Source organism: Melanotaenia boesemani, chromosome 2, assembly GCF_017639745.1.
Source record: "Melanotaenia boesemani isolate fMelBoe1 chromosome 2, fMelBoe1.pri, whole genome shotgun sequence".
NCBI lineage: Eukaryota > Metazoa > Chordata > Actinopteri > Atheriniformes > Melanotaeniidae > Melanotaenia > Melanotaenia boesemani.
Window position 1 is genome coordinate 27005215 of NC_055683.1, and position 17967 is coordinate 27023181.

The following is a 17967-nucleotide window of genomic DNA, read 5'->3' on the forward strand; positions in this document are numbered from 1 at the left end:
ATATTTGTGCATGTTTAAATTTATTTTGGACAAGATAATTTATTTGCATTTTCTGTACAGTACAGATATAATATAAACAGGACAAAGGTGAGAAATGGAGAGGATGAGCTATATAAAAGTAAAAAAAAAAAAAAAAACCCAGATGAGCACTAAAATAAGCAAGATCACATCACTCAGTGTAAGTTTCTTCTCTGTGGAGAAAAAAAAAAGACTTTTCAGGATGACTTTTCATTCACATAGACATTCATACACATTTTGTTTTAAATTTCAAATGTATCCCTAGACTACATCCTATATATAGATGCCTCAGCTCGTTTCCCAGATGAATGTGCTGCATAATACTGAGAACGAATGATCAAAAGCTACGATAATACTGTACCTTATCTGATAAACTACCACTCCCTCAAAGCTAAACGTATTAAAAAAAAAAAACATTATGTAGCATTTCCTCTAAACTCTTTGCCACCTCTACTTAAACTCTGACAGCTTAAATATTGCTGAAATTCAAATAGAATAAAAGACTGACAATTCAAAATATACTTGAGTATTTCTGTGGGATTGCAACTGCTCAGTATTAAAGCTTGCTTAAGCAAAAAACAAAACAAAAAAAAAAAAAAAAACAGAATAAAAGGTGAAATAATCCTTTTAACACTTTCAGGATTATAAAAAAATATATGTAGAACCGTGCTGTGTGTCCCCTTAAAGCAGTTTATAGAACAATAGGTTTAACAATATTATCATATGTTAAAAAAAAAACATGTAGAAGGCACAGTTCCCACATTGAAAATCTGGGTGTACTGTATCACAACTAGTGAATATAAACTTCTACATAACCTAACAAAAGCAGAATTATAGTTTACTGACAAACTTCCAATCTTTCATTCACACCCCAGTGATGCACTGATTTCAACCAATCATCTCACGCTCACCCTCAGCTCTCACATAATGCAGAGCGCGACTTCACTCCCAATACAATTTACAGTGTATAGCGTTGAAGAAAACAAACTAATCCCATAATAGAAGTGTAGTGTTGATTTCATCACCAGTCAAATTCCTCATCCATCTAAACAACAAAAAAAAAATCTATAGATACACTTGCTTTTGAATGTTCAGGCTGATACATTCAATAATGATGAAAGTGGCTGCAAAACATAAATAGGAAATTATTGGAGTTAATTTCCTGAGCAAAGAGACTAAATTCTTAATAGTGTAAAATGTTCATTGAAGTGACTTATTTACACAAAGTCACATATGGGCCCGCCTGCAATAACAATGAAACATGCCAGTGATGGCCATTGTTTACCTTTAATGAAAAAAGAAAAAAAAAAAAAGAGTGCCCATGAGTGAAAAAAATAAAGTGGACAGCAGGCTGCTAGTAGTAGATCGGTGCAGATCGGTCATCAGAGAAGGTAGGCCGGAGGAAGACCTCCAAGGATCGGTCACTGCAGGGAGAGGAGGGGTGAGACAAGGAACACTTGCAGTTAGCATGAACATAGATGATTTACAGACACACACATGGTCAATTATATGTAATTACACCCAAAGAAACCTCTTAATATCTTACAGTAAGTCAAGGAGATAATTGGGCTTTTGTGAGATTTAGCAAGCACGAGATGAAAAAACTTGTAGAATAAAATGGAAAAACAGTTTGTATAGTTTTTATGCATGCATGCAGGGTTAGTGTCATCTCTGTATGTTATGTGACTTAAAAAAGAAAAAGAAAAAACAGACAAGATCCGAAGCACAACCCAAGGCCTGCTGGATTGACAATCATACGCTGCCACATCCATAGAGGCCAAATGACAGAAAAGACCAGTGATTTCCAGCATCTAACCACAGCCAAACAGCCAGTGACAAAAGAAAGGACCAGGCATTAAAAGAGAGAAGATAAAAGGTGAGTGATTGGCTGAGAGGCGATGGAGACTGGTGACTTACGGAGGTCCTGTTCCCTCAGAACCGGGACAATTCTGGACCCAAACTGGAAGGTAAAAAGAACCTTTGGGTTTGAATGGCTCATCTCTCAGATCATGCATGGGTCACAATTTGTAAGGACACTTGTTAGTCTGATGTAAGATGAACATACCATAGGTTGATAATAATTCATAACAATGAAGGATGCAAAACAGGGAGTACACACTTCATGCTCAACATGCCATATGCAAAACTATACTCCTTTTCAAACTACACGCCATAACAGTGACAAATTGGAATAAACCAATAAACTACACAAGAAGGTGTATCTGGAAAAACGTGTTAATTTTCTGACCTAAATATAAATCAAACACAAACAAAAAGTAAGACACAACCAAAGACGAAGAAAGGCAGGCAATAAAATTTCAGATACTCACAATATTCATACTGTACGAAACACCACCTCGCACACTTTGTTTTAAACACAATGAAAGCACACAGATGCTATGGGTGTTTGTGGCAGGGCAGGGAAGAAACAGCATGCACAGGACACGTGACTTCAGATGATTCACAAAAGGGTTTATGTGAAGTAATTGAAGTAAAATGAAATAATAAATTGAGTAATTCAATTCAGAGCTGTAACTTTTAAATAACTGAAAATGCCACATGGCTGGCAAAACAGATTTTGTCAGACCAGACTGTTTATTAATATATAGAGATATTTTATTGAGAATACCTTTGTAAAAAGTCACCATACATTCAAGGTCAATTTTCAGTGTCACATTTTCTGGTTTCGCTCAACAGCATGCATAATATAAACACTTCAACTAATCAGTAGGCTTTTTTTTTTTTTGGAAATATTTTACAAGGACAGTATTCATAGTGTTTTTTTCTTTCTTTCTTTCTTTAAAGAAAATACCAAAAACTACACAGCCACTCAGGGAGTACAATCATAAATAACACTGAAAGCTGCAAAAATTGTGGTTATAAATTAACCTATAACTAATTCACAGCTGTCATTGAGGATACCCAACTTAATATAATAGATCCTGTCACCATTGGATACGAGTTGCTGCCTGATGTGAGATGTGATCTCTGTGGGGTAACATAAATCTATAAAAAACTAAATCCTGATTTCATAATGTTATATATTGCTTTGCTTTCATAACACCTACACTTCTTTCACAAACTCTGCAAAATACTTGTTGGTTAAAATGTCAGTTCTCCCATTGACTGATTATGGTGATATATTTTTAAAGACATGTTGCTAAGAGCCTCCTCATTAAGCTGGTACCATACTGTCTTTGATACCAGTTCCCTTCAGAACGCATCACTGTGATTTGTATTCTCATGTCAACTGGCCATCACTTCACTCCTGGAAGCTGATTTATTGGCATCTGTTTATTTTTAAAACCTTAATATTTGCAAAACCCCTGCTCACCTTCACTCTTTATTCATTTTACTTTAACAGTGATTGCAAGTTACGCTCCACTAACTACCTTAACTTAATTATTTTAAAAGCCCACACAGCCTTTGGTCGTTTCACATTCTAATTTTTAGCTTCTAATGACTGGAACCTTTTACAACAGATTCTTAAACTTTTACAAACTTATTGCAAAAAGTGATCGCTGGTCATCATTGCTCGTTATTAACTGCACCTCAATGTTTGGAATTGCTGTTTTATTGCATTTTTTCTAACATTATAAAACTAAGTATATTGTATTTAATACTTTGTAATTTAAGTCACAACATTTTTTTAAGACCTACTGTAGGTTTTATTGTTGCCCCTGGCCCAGGTCGTCACTGTAAATAAGAACTGGTTCTTAACTGACTTATCTGCTTAAATAAAGAAAAAAAAAGACAACTAAGATTGACAGAAAATATTTATAAAATGTGTGGTCGTGGTTGAGGAAAATGGCCACTCTTCCTAAGCCTGGTTCTGATGGAGGTGGCGTCCTCTTAAACGGTAGTTCCTAGGTAGTTGCCTGCGAAATTGTGCATGCTCAGGATGGAGGATTGATTCAGTGTGATCTGGTAGCTTCCTTGGTGAGGATTTTTTTTAAGAATTTGCATTATATGTATGACATTTAGATTAGAATGAAACTGATTTAACTGGTTAATAATTAGATCACATTGGACTGTATCTGTGAACATGCCTTGTGATTATGCTTGTTGTGAATTGTCATTATACAAACAAACCTGAATTTAATTGAAAGTTAGGGCTAATGGCATCTATCAGAGCTACACAAGTAGGGTACTTAGATGTGTCTTAGGTTGTTTGGATGAAATAACTATCCTCTTTATTATCAGAGTTTGTGTATTTAGATTATCAAGCAATCAGGGGGTCCAGAATTTTATATTTTTGGAAGAACTCACCTAGGCTGAAATAATAAATGTTCGTGGAGCTGTACCCAGATGAAGGAGTGGCACTTTATTTTAACATTTGACTAAAATAGTAACCAGCATGACAACCAATTTCTCTTGTTAATAGCAAATGAACATTTAGGGAAATCCGTTGAGTTAAGCAAGTGACAGCTGATTTTAAAGATCAAATGCATGGTGGCAACATACATCATACAACTAGGTTTCTTGCAGTGAAAAAGACAATGACAGGGTTGGTTCACTTTGGTACATGCACAAGTCTTGTCTGCACTTCTTACATTGGGCAGCAAGTCACAGCAGGTAGTGACATTCTCCTCCAAATGCACTATAGCTTTAAGGAAATTAAAAAAAAAAAAAAAAAAGAAACAAACAACAAAAACCTGCAGAATATTGGATCGAGGCATTTTATTTAACCAAAAAATCTGGTGGTATTTTCAGCCAGGAATGACAAAAAAGGTGCCTATCTGGTGAAAAGTTTAAATGAGCACAAACTTTTTTTTTATTTTTTCTTTTTTTAAATGAGGGAGCAAATTTGCAGACTGTCGGAAACAATTTTTCATAGATATATATACTGTATGTTCTAGAAACTGTGAAAATTTGCTTCATTGCACATAAAATGTGTTAAATAGAAAAAAAAAAACAAAGTAAGGCAAATATAACAGACCCTCTGGACGAAAAATCAAGTCTAGCACTGACACGAGGAAGCACAGCAGGACCTATGGGATCTCTCAGAACAGAAACATAGTAAGCTGCTGCACAGCCTTATTTTAAACAAAGCTTTTTGAGCGAGTGTGTTCGGTGGGAACTCAATAATATTGGGCCCACATGTGCTTAAAAAGGCCATTCAGTCAGTGGCTTAAGTACAACGACATTGAAGTCTTTTGGCACTTGTACAGTACATGAACATGTCTTTTAGTTTTGACAAAATGACACAACCATGTACATGCATGAAAGACAAGCAGTAGCAAAGGCAGTCTCTTGAGAGATCAGTCCGTGATGGTGGACTATGATCAAATTCAGAGTCCATATCGCTGCATGCCGAGCAGGTAGGCCCCACTCTGGCTCTCTCGCTCAATGCAATCCTCCACCCACCAACCGCTACTGTCCACACCGACGCCACCAGCAGCAGCACCCAGGGACGGACAGAAGGAGGAAAGGAGGAACCCGGGGAGGAAGAGAGGACAGAAAGGAGGGATGAAACTGGCCTCTTCCATTCGAAGAAGGGGTGTGTGTGGAGGCAGAAGGAGGAGAGGTGGAGATAAGCGGACAGGAAGGAGACTAAGAGGAGGGAAAGATGGGGAGGAAGAGGCCCCTGTGCTATCCGGAGCTGTCTGTTTCTGTCTTTATGTCTGTTCTCACACAGTCGAAATCAATTTGCCATCAGGACTGTCACTGTGGAACAAAGAGAGAAGGAAGCTTGCCAGGTCGGACACACTCAGAGAGAAATGGAGAGAGACAAAGACAGGCACAAGGAGGCAGAGTGGAGTTTAGGAGAAGTGTGGATAGGGGCAGGAAATCTACCTTGCCCCACCTACACACTCCAAACACACCCGCCGAAATCAGGAAGATTAGACTTTGAATTCTCTCATCAACACTTGTATACAGAAATGCTTGCTGGTTTGTAATTGTGGCACAGATCAACAACATTTTCAGTCCGTGTTTGCTTCTACTAGACAATAAAGGTTAGACAAAATCAAGGAGTCGCTGTTGATGAGGAATCGTCAAGTCATCTCCTTAGCTAGAAGGACGTAGTATTAGTCTGTTTGGGTGAATACACCCTGCACGACAGCATAGTTTCAAATTACTGATACAGAAAAATAAAACACATTTAGAGCAGACAGGAGTATGCGTAACAGCTTGACTCTGGTGCTGAAAGCCCCAGGCTAACAAGCAGTAATGACAAGAGATGAAATCAGCATGATGCCTACTGTCACAACATGTACTCCACCAGACACCAATACAAATGCATCACTCCAGGTCATTTTTCTTTCTCTGTCACACACACGCTTACCATATCACAAACATTTATATACATATATGGAGGGATGTACTTCCTGATTGGACAGAAAAAGGCACAGCATTTTTTCTGACCTGCACCTCACACAACCCTGAGAGTCAGCAAGGACTTGATATGATACAGCTACAAAATACTAGAGAAAAGCACTCTGATGAAAAAAAATAGACACTGACCCTGCTAGACTGCAATAATACCAATAATAAAAATATTTATTTAATTAAAGTGATGTGAGTAAGAGCAAAGAGTAAAAGATGAAGCAAACATAGTATAAATATTTAAAATAAACAGTGAGCAAAAAACTAAAAAAGGTTTTTGAAAATGGTATAAACTACAGCAATTAAGAAGAATTGCTCTCAGTATCTTCCATTAAAACCTAAAACTATCTACAAAAAACCACAGCAATCACTCTGATTACTGATATCCAATCAACTTTTAAATAAAAATGCCAATTTATCTGGTAAACAGCTGTAAAAAAAAAAAAAAAAAGCTATGCTCTGTCTGAGAAAACGAAGGAAGTATTTTGCTCAAATAATCAACTTTAAAACAAACAAACCAAGAAAAACTACCCTATTTATAAAAATAAAATAATAAAATAATACAAAATAATAAAATAAAATAATAAAATAAGATAATAAAAAATATTAAAATAAAATAAAATAGCATGAGTTGCAACCTGAATCCAATTACTGTCATAAACATGGTTGAAAGTGCTTTGGTTTCTACATATTTCACCATTGTATGCTAACACAAGGAAATATAAAGAAACAATGGAAGAAAAATGTAATTATAAATTATCAAAAAAATTATTTAGATATAAATTTAGACTTCTCAGATTTTCTTTTATGAAAAACATAACTGAGCCAACTCAAATTCTATCTATTGCTTGCTTTAACAAATTGCAACTACCTTGCTACCACAATTTGCACTGCACTATGAGACAAATGCATCTTTAAATATCACAATTAAAATATCAAACTCTTTCTTAGATAAAATGTTCTTGTATGCATAGAGAAAAAAAGTGAAAATAAAATTATATTTGACTAACTGTGCATGTTGAGCAGAGGCCTGCTGCCTATTATAATGCCAGTGATGTCCTGTTAATGTAAACTGACAGCATCTGGTGGTTCCTTCTTTGGCAGGGACAGTCATACAGTATCTGTCAAACTTGGTGAGTAGAGCAGATAAATCACTTACCTTGTGGCAAAGCGACCATCATAATCCTCAATAGCAGGCTAAAAAAAAAAAAAAAGTTTTCATGAGAGTAAAATCTGGCACTGAAGTGCATGCTACATTTCAATAAAACCACTAGGTGGCAGCAGGACTTCAGCAACAGTTTAATTATCAGTTACTTGAGGGTTCCTCAGATTGAATTATGCAACACTAAAATCAGATACAAACTGTGAATTAACTAAACTGTACAATCCCTGGGCACTACATGTTACCTGTGGGCCAAAGCCTGCCATGCTGTAGGGGCGTGGGCGGGTCTGCGCAAGGCTTTGTGCCAGCAGTCGGGCAGTCAGGCCATAGTCAGGTGTGGGCAGAGATGCGTCACTCTCCAACAAGTTCCCTGTGCTGCTGCTTTTCCCATGGTGCAGGCTGGAAATGTTAGGAAACAGTAATCTCAGACTTTACTCATTTTTGCTGATTAAGTTGACACAGAGTTTATGAAAAGTGCCACATACTTCACTCTGAGCTTCTCATTGTCACTTTCAGGCAACACACGTGTGTAGGAAAAGGGGAACCAGCCACGCCTGGAAAAGGAGCAGATCTTTCAATGTGTGAGCTTTAATTGCTTGAGGCAATCCTTTCAGTGTGGCCTCAAACAAATATAAAAAAAATATATTATTTACATCTTGTTTTTCTCATTCTCTCCATAGTGCCAACCATCACGAGCTTCAGGCACTAGCAGGGTGATGACATCTCCCTCGGAGAAGCTGAGCAGGGTGCTGTTGTCTCCTGCAGCATGGGAGAAAATGGCCTGGACACGGGAGCGTCCATTCTTTTCCAGTCCTGCTGCCATAGAACTGGACCTAGGCAGAGTCCGCGTTTCTCCTGTTGGGATTTTAATTCTTGAATGATAGCTCATCTTTATAAAACAACAGATATAGCTTTGGTGTTGAAACATTTTACTTTTTCTGGGGTGCTAATGAAAAATCAAGTTCAAAAAGTGACTGGATATCTTACCCACTGGGTTTTTATTTTTGGCAGGGGCAGGCCTGCGGACAGGGAGAGTGTTGGAGTAGACATCGCTGACCTGTCTCTGAGGTTGGGCCTGGGACTGGCCCTGTGCCTGGGTCTGAGGGGATGAAGGCCTGACTTGGGACACAGACATCGCTCCCCCATCTGCCCAGTATTCCTCTCCGTGGACTCCTGTTGTTCCATTGACCATGGACATGCCATCAGGGCCTATCAGCCTCTGAAAAAAACAGCAGAATTCAGTAATTTTGTAAAAGTATATTTTATTTATTTAACTATATATGAATTGTTTAAAAAAAAGATGAAACTTTATCATCATAGCAATAAAACACTGACAGTACATACAGAGAGCTAAACTTGAAACACTGTTCTGTCATCTTCTAATTTATATGTAAGAAACAAGGCAATAATCAACCACTTCGTTCCTCACCCCAGGGTGTCCAAGGCCACTACCCATAAAGACAGCCAGCTCTGGGGGAACAGGAAGAGGCTGAGCCCCGGGAATAGGGTCTGAGATCACCAGGTTGGATTTGGAAGTGTGCAGGGGACTTGTTCCCCCAAGTGCACTAGAGCCCATCTGCTGGGCCAGCAGCATGGCCCTCTCTGGTAGCTTGTTGGGGTCTGAGCAGGCCTGTTGCCACACTGGGATCTTCTGAGTCAGGAGGTCTTTACCCTGAAAGAAGGGGAAATGTATGAAAAAGTGCAGGACTAAAAGAAAAATAACCATTAAGTGACCACTAAAAAAGATAAGCTGGGCAATTCCTCTTTAATGTTCAGTTTTGTCATTCTTCTCCTTCAAAACATTTAGTTCTCAAAGATATTTCCTCACAGTGTATCCTTGATCACTGCCCTTTGTGTAGCTATGATAATGTGCTGCGTGGGTGAAGCTGACCATCATACAATCGAACTACCCACTGCAGCATCTCTCAGCCTGAGGACACAGCTGTTCTTTCTTCAACTATGCATAGACATGTGAGTGTATGATGCAAAAATTTACAAAAACTCCACTTTGTCCCTTTACAAGTACTAATTTGAAGCTCTTAAGTCTTTTTTCCCCCTTGATAAAACACAGAGATGTTCTGTGCACACACACACACACACACACACACACACACACTAGAACCCCTTTGGGAGAGTGTTCAGTTTTCTTGAAGGTGAACACTTTCTACACACACCTCCATCCTGATTAATGACCAGACTCTTTGTTAAAGGAAAAGAGAGAGCGAGAGAAAAAAAAGAGAGAGAGAGAGAACAGCAGCAGAAGAGAAAAAGTGGCAGCAGTCGATACACACATACAGTATACCATTCTGGTCCAGTCACATCTTCAGGCTGACAGTTCTCACCCACCAGTAATCCCAGGTGACTGATGTATTCAATTAACCATGAATTTGATATTCTTGAGAAATGGGTAGGCAAGCATTTGGAGAACACACCACACAAACATACAAGCACACACTCAACAACAACAACATGCATTTATATGTAAATCCTTCTTCAATAATCCCATTTTACCTTTTATTATAAGACACAAGCAGTTTTTTATTGTTTTTTTAAAGCTCAAATGTCAGCAGCAAGGTGAAAAAACAAGCCAGTATTAAGATTCTTTAGAAGCTTTTATAAACAAAATGGTTTTGCAGCAGTTTGGGGTATTTGTTCAAAATTATCTTTGTTTTATTTCATTTATTTTACCTTGAACTGAGCACTTTGATTATTTTTTCTACTAGTCTTTTATGAAGTTAATATGTCCTCTACACATAAAGTCAACCAGATGCTTAAAATGGATGATGATGGATTATACTTTCACATATGGCCACATAGGGCATTGTCCACAGTCTTGATAAATGTTTCAATGGAAGATGCCCCTGTGAGCAGTCAAAGTCAATATATCTTTGAATTGTATGTCTCTTAGTTTGTTTTAAATAAGGATATAGTCCTTACTTTGCCATGGTATGCACTGCTGTTTTTCGCCACTGCACACTGACGGTCCACCAGGAAGCAGTACCTGCGACGCTCCTCTGACAAAGCTGTCTTGTATCCCTCAGCGATGAAGGTGTCCAACTCTGTTTGCTTACTGCTAATGGTCTCCACAAACTGAGGGAGGGAAAAAAAAACAAAAAAAAGTTAGTAAATCAAAGAAAAGAATCACAAATTAGGAATCAGTGAAACATTTTTTCTATTTTTTTTTATTTCAAACAATAATTGCTGTTAGAACTGATTCAACAAGAAATACATTTTTCTTATTGATCTACAGTAAATCGAACACAAGTGTACAAAAGAAAGAAAAATCCACATCATTTATCACATTTAATAGGTGAGACAAATGACGAGAAGCTCTAAAATGAAAAGGTCCAAACAACTAGCCAACACCTAAACAATACTTCACAGTCACTCCATTTTACACCATCCCACCAAGGAGCTTTCAGCACAATCTTGCTCTGCCAATCACTGCACAGCTCCACTGAAGCAATTAGAGGTTAAGCGCACCCCGACAGTATTAGCTGTGCAGGGAGAGCATCTTACTGGGTGACTTTGGCTAGTTTACTCTGCAGAGAACCATGAAAGTAAACAATTAATACTGAGGATCCTGTGGTGTGAAACAGGAAATTCCCACAATGACCCACTAATCAATTTTTACATTTGATGACAGATAATAGGTGTGTTAATGGCAACACAGCAAGAGCTGTTGGTTTGTCTTAGTAAGGGCTCCATAAAAGCTGGAAATGTATACTGACCACAACTAACACAAAGTAATAATGTATATGTCGAAAGAACCAGGTTTATTTCTAAAAGAGTGTGTGTGTGTGTGTGTGTTTAAGAGAGAGACAAATATTAAACATGTCAGAGTTAACGTGAACAACAGCCATTTACTGTCAGGGAGACTTACAACAGGGACTGAATACTCGTCATTGATAGATGAGAAAAAGATGGCACAACAAGCACCATTACCCATTGAAGTAATGGGACCACAACGGCGTGAATAATAACAAAATGTAATGTTTAGAAAAGTGCTATGATTTCAAAGTCAGTTTTCTTTTTGGTTAATGACACAGAAACCAAATCTCTGGCGCAGACTGCAGATTTGAAATTGCATGTCAGCTCCTTCACCTCTTTCATGTAGAAGTTGGTGAAGACAAAAAAAACAAAACAAGTCAGGTAAAGTTCATGAAAAAAAATGCTTGGTAAAAGCATTTTAATGTCAGCTCCATTTTATATTTCCCAGTTTAATTTGATCGTTTATCTTAAAAATGGATGTGAATTAATAAAACAGCATGTGGTACCATGGCTGAGAAGAGTGTGTAACAATAGTAATAGTGAGAAAGTGCATTTTAATACTTTTATGAGCCTGTAAGTGCACATGTTAGATGCTGTACTAGCAAAACTGGGGATTTTGCATATTGGTAAGCAAGAGTTTTAGATACTGTAGTCAAAAGTAGGTCAACCCGTCAAGTTTCATGGTTTTATTACCATCTGCTGATGAATACTGACCTAAAAGAGAAAGTTATATTTACTTGCATTGAATTGATGTTAACTGAACTCTTCTTTGGGGTATTGGCATGTTTGAAGCTATTGCCAGGGTGTCATTCATCCTTAATCCAACAGAAACACGGAACATGTTATTTTAGATGGATACATTTGGCTTGTCTAAAGAAACCACTGAGTATATTTTTTCCAAATGCTTATGAAGAAAAATATTACCCTTAAATAGTGCCGTGTGACTCCAAAACCCTGTCACATAATCAAACACTGGGAATAAGACTGTGCATGTCATTTATTTTGAATTGAGTTTTAGTCGCTAAAGGAAAAACACATTGCTGCTGTTTCTGTTGATGTTACAGTGTGATAATCAGTTCTTCACATTCAGATATTTCAAAATGTTTTCTTTTTTTTTTTCTTTTCATTATATGCCATTGGAGCCAATGAAATTTACAAAGCTGAGGTTCCTTCCTGCAGCATCTAAAGCTCCGGTTGTGCCACCGCACCACAATGCAAATGCATTTCATTTAGTTACCACCAGAGCATGCTAGTTTCCCACTGCCAGAGGGCAAGCGGTAAGTTGACTGTGGAGAGACATTTTAAGTTGCTCGACTGTTTGAAAGATGATTGTTTGCATTTGTCCAGGAAGAACTCTACCAACAAAACAAATTCATAGAGCCAAGTTGTGTAACAGAACAGGAAGGATACAAGAATGATCAATTTATTTCTTCTATCGAGAGAGGAGTGGGATTTTAATCTGCTTCTCTATGCATATTTATCTTAAATAAACTGCTTTGAAACAGGTTTTGTTGGCGGCTGTTGATCTTTACAAACAGTGTTCAGTTATAAGCCTGCGCATCCTCACGGCAAGGTGAGTTTATATTTACAACAAGAGCTGCCAAGTTGATTTTCTTTTTCTGTCTTTATCTTTCCTCTGAAATATATAAAGATAGCGATTCTGATTTGGAATGAGTCATACTCTATACTGCAGAGAGAACAGAGGAGAGAAGAATGAAGGGAGGAGAGAAACATGCTGTACTGCAGAAATGTCTGGGAAACACACAGCTGGGTGCTTTAGAGTCAAGCATTTGTGAATGGGTGTTTGGTTGCAGGAAGCCATGCAGTGTAACAGCTCTTTAAAATATTACAACCAAAGTAGCTGTCCCTCTGTCTCTCAGGTGGAGTGACCCATTTTGTTTTTGCAGTCTCTGACTCACAGTCTGATGGCCTCTGCAACACCTCTAACAAACACTAAAAGAAGCAGCTCAGCGAGTGTGTACTTGCCTCTTGTCAAATCAACATGGCCCCATTCTCTAACCATTCAAAAGGTCACCAAAGTAACACAAGACAATAAGTGCAGCGGGAAAAGCTCAAGCAGACAGCAGCCACTATTATATCTGAGTGACCTCAGATTACACCATAGCTGGAATGACTTGTTTTGTAAAGGTTAAGAATATAAATGAAACCTGCTACACTTTAGTGCTGCTCCTATATTCAGGCTTTAACTGATCAGCATTACTGCCTCTCAGGATGTCTACACTGACATATTCAGGACAAAATCCCAACACAGCAGTGCACCATTACACTGCACACTAACACATTTTGCAGTAATTACAAGCAACTGGGAGGGGAGGCTTTCACACCATTTGAAGAGTGAAGAATACACCAGGGTTCACAGCAGCAAAACTGTTTATACTATGTTGTATTCCGATGGGGATTCCAACGCATTTCCCTGCATAGTTCAGAGCTGCTTAGGTCTCCTGTTTGTGTTTCTTCATCAACAGCACTCTTTGAATTCAAAGGAAATGCACTGTGATGCTCCAGAGCACAAAACAAAGTAGCTACATGTATGGTATCTGCTTGTGTTTTACAGTATTCATTGTACCTGCTGCCTTTCTTCTGGATATGCACCCCAGATCAGATTTTTTTTCCTTTTCTTTTTCCTCAGTTTTATGACTATAGGCTGTAGAAACCCTGAGATAATCAAACATCACAATGCCGTTATTATATCTAGATTAAAAACCCATTTCTATAGTACTTTGGTACCCAATGAACTACATAATGAAGTGATAAGCATTTCGGCAGACTTTACCCATTGATACAAAAGCACAATGGAAGTTCCCTAATGGCAGGAGAGGGGAGAGACAGGAAGCGATAGAGACACAGAAGTGGCTAAATCAGCTGCCAGACTGTCCTCAGATTTTCACTTTTATTGGAAAAAAAAAAGGACAAAACAGGTGAACAAGAAAATTTAGTAACAACTTTTCTTTTGCTTCACAAATGGGTTTGAGTGGGAGACAACACTGTCCTAATATTTGTATCTTTTATTGATATTTTATCTCTGTCCACTATAACTAGTCAAAACCTATAGCATTTTTCTGGGTGGTTGTCATTGTGAATTACAGGCCTTGTGGAAATGCAGGGCTTTCTCTTTGTGTGCTGCTCTCCCTGTGGGACTCGGACACAAACGAGTTGACTTCTCTCTCACACACCCACAGCTGTGATATGATCAGTGAAAGTGAGCAGGCTGAAAATAAGAAAGGGAGATTGATTTTTTTTCTTTTCCCTGCTAACTGACTCTGTATTATGAGTCCACAGTCGGATGAGATCTTTCCTTTGCACAGATGGGCCAAATTGACCATACAGCCTAAGAAGGAGTTTGGGGTAATGCTATTACTAATGGCTGTTCAATATGCACTGAGTATCTATTTTTTTCTTTTTGCTGTGTCCTGCTAGTGATTCAGCTGAGAGATGATGGTGGTGGTATATCTGTCTTTGATTCCTTCCTAGATACTTATCTCACAGCAAGGCACTATCATATGAACGTCTGATGATAAAATACAGTATCACAGTGTGCAGTAGATGCATGAAAGTTTGGTCATTTATCTTCTACATAGCACACTGGATACATTTGTCATGCCAGTGTACCATGAAAAATAATGATTTTTTTCTTATATTTTATAATATTCTTATATTTTTATGATTTAAATTCCATTCATTTTAATAAAGTCTCACATGTCAACATTGTTAATTGTTTATCTATAGTCTAGATTATGTCATATGTTCAATTTCAAAGGTTAAATAAGCATTTCCTTCAAAGAAGCAATGCTTATGGATTCAGATTCCTCCAAATAATCTCTTATGACCTGCTAGAAGTATGTGGCTGTAGTTTAAAACCAGACAGTGAGGGTCTATAGAGGGTAATCTTTTTTCAAATTTCACAAAATATCTTGATTTCATATCACACAAGCTTTTTATTATATATATTTTCATTCATATTTATATTTATTTTTTTTATATAAAATAATAAAAAGCTTTTTGACTATATAAAACAAACATACACGGTAAAACTCAGTTTTTGACTTAAGCTTTTACTGATTAGAGCCAGTTTATCAATCTGCAGAGGCTGGTCCATATTTCCTTAATCTTATTTGTACAGGACATTTTAGGGCTGTAGCCTTTTGAGTTTAGGTTTCAATCCACCAGCCAAGATCAGTGCACGGAAAGTACAGAGGGAAAGACAAACATAAATAAATAAATAATTAATTAAAGTAGCAATGGCTACAGATATTGTAATCTTTTAATCCAGCCAGGACTGAACACTGCTTTAACACGGCTTCATTTTAAGTCAGGGTGAAAACACCAACTTGAATTTGAACTTTAAAAATGCTGAAATGTGACCATGATTTATTAAACCCATATAGTTGCTGTCACATGGTATGCATTTTGCTGTGCAATATATAGAGCAGGGTGCAGAATAAGAGGATACACAAGCTCAAATCACATCCAAGTTTGGTGCCAATAGATATGATACCCAGGAAGTATCTAGATTTTCCAGCTGCAAACTTGGATTTAGGATCTACCTGTCAAGCTGTCAAAAGAAAGCTCTGCCATTACCTTTACTGATAAAGAATATTCACAGGGCAAGACAAGAGCTTGGAGAGTTTAAGCTTATCCAGGAGCTAAACCTCTTCAGTGGCCACTTCCAGGTCTACTTCAATAAGTGTGGGGAGTGATTTTACAACCTACTGGTTAGTCACACCAAGATTTTAAAAAAATAGCTACTTCAGGTGTAATTCTATAGAACCATTGGCAATTTATCTGAGGTAGGGGATTTTTTGACAGTTGGAAAACGTCCTCCTCTTGCACGTGTCAACATGTCACAGAGAGCATAACAAGGTTGAACCTGTTTTAACGTCAGCGCACAGCATACAGACAGCACGCACAACTTTGATCTGTAGTGGTAAAACACAGACATGAATGGGTTTTGGAAGTGGAGTGCAGCACCCACATTTGTGAAAGGACATTTTTTTTATTAAATAATGTTATCTTGTTTCTCATTGAAATGTGAATAAACAACATTTTATTTGAGAATGTAGAACAGAGAACATTACCTTCCACAGTGCTCTCAGTATTACAAAGATTTTATCATGTCTATTTAACTTCATGGTACTAAACTGCTTCTACTTTCAATTTCAGGAAAACAGTTGATTAACATACCATTTTCTGTTACACAAACTCTATAAAAGAACAGCAACAATTCCACCAGTCAGGAATGATAATCCCTTACAGGAACTACTTTTATTTTCATTTGCATGTTACGGCTGCTTTGATGAAAGAACTGGGGAACAAATAAAAGGGAATATGTGAGGTGGACTGATCCATATGAAGAGATAAATTAAACACTCAACCCCCTTTCCGTTCCCAGAAAATGAGCCTAAAATGTCTATCCAAGGCATAATTAGAGTAAACTAAGCTTATTCAGAACCACATGGAGTAAATGAGTGTTTTTTCTATCTCTGAGAAATAACACAGTAAAGTATGTCTTCCCCAGCCTAAACAGAATCATACAGAACAAAAAATGTTGGTGGCTATTAGCTGCATATGTTCTCCATCCATCCATCTGTTGAGGCAAAAAAGTTACTCTGTCAAGGATGAGGAGTCTGCAGGATGCCCGGCTGGGTCATCCTGAGGCGCCTGGCTGGTATCAGATAAGTCACACAGGTCAGAACGAACTGTTCTAAAGAATGCATGATAGCAACAGGCTACTCAGTATTAAACTTAATTACCAAGAACCTAAACAGCCTGTTTACCCTGAGAGTGATCAGTAGACACAATATAATAAAGGGAATAATATGAAATTTCCCCAACACATCCATCCATCCATCCATTCATGGTCACAGATGCCTGTGGATGATTCCAGATCCTAGACTGCCAGGACACTCATCAATAAAATGCTTTGCATTAATCAAACTACAAGAATTTCTGTTTCACAACATGTCAGCAGGCCATTTGTGTTTTAGGAGGTTAAATAGGCAGATATGTAGTCACTCTCCACACATTACTAGTGTGTAGCCCTCAGTCACATCCCCCTTTAACCAGTGCTTCACATTAAGCTCTAATGTTTAGAACACTACCAGACGCGATGCCTTGTGGCGAAAATTACATCATCTCTTGAAGGATTTTCTGATACAGTGAAACAAACATGATGTGACACAGCAGTCAGATCAATCCAGCACTGCCATGCCACCACATACTGGACATAGTAGATGTGTGTGACAGCAGGTAAACTGTGTGGACACAAGATGCTCTTTCTTCTGGAAGCTAGGCAGCAGAGAAGTTTCAAGTGTTGATCTATTTGACTCTGCTGACCGCATTTCAGACCAGTGGCAGCGCAGTAATAGCCATGCAAGCCTTGACCTGTTGTTGTGACATTTTTGCCCCCATCCCTCCTAGCAGGCAGAATTCCAGTGAAATATCTGAGGAAAGTGCATTTGCACTGATGACATTTTCTGCTGTGTCATTTCTCTTTGTTTGACAGTTAGACAAGAGACAAGACTAAACAACAAAAAAGTTGAGTCCTAGAATAAGATTTCATACAAAGGAATGTCTGTTTTTTTTGTGTTTTTTTTTGCATCAATGCACAGATACTTCACTGCTTCCTTCATTAGGTAGTTTAGCAATGAAAAAACTAAGTGTGACATAAG

At 37.9% G+C, this 17967-nt stretch overlaps 1 protein-coding gene across 5 annotated transcripts in view; it reads right to left on the reverse strand.

Moving 5' to 3' along the window:
- Window position 1: 1 nt before the first annotated feature.
- The window catches only part of baiap2a (BAR/IMD domain containing adaptor protein 2a), a 54704-nt gene continuing 36738 nt past the window's right edge, over window positions 2-17967 (reverse strand). Inside the window, exons 7-15 of one of the 5 annotated variants that reach the window (XR_006012666.1) lie at window positions 10445-10597; window positions 8937-9179; window positions 8495-8726; window positions 8161-8362; window positions 7993-8061; window positions 7753-7906; window positions 7505-7542; window positions 1936-5394; window positions 2-1442 (exon numbers count right to left, since the gene is read on the reverse strand). Coding sequence is in view for 4 of the 5 variants with exons in the window: in XM_042005534.1 (XP_041861468.1) it covers window positions 5310-5394; window positions 7505-7542; window positions 7753-7906; window positions 7993-8061; window positions 8161-8362; window positions 8495-8726; window positions 8937-9179; window positions 10445-10597 (1176 nt within the window). In the remaining variant the exon portion in view is untranslated. Of the gene's footprint in view, window positions 5686-7504; window positions 7543-7752; window positions 7907-7992; window positions 8062-8160; window positions 8363-8494; window positions 8727-8936; window positions 9180-10444; window positions 10598-17967 lie in introns of all 5 variants that reach the window. The other 4 variants (XM_042005562.1, XM_042005544.1, XM_042005534.1 and 1 more) reach the window with 4 other exon arrangements.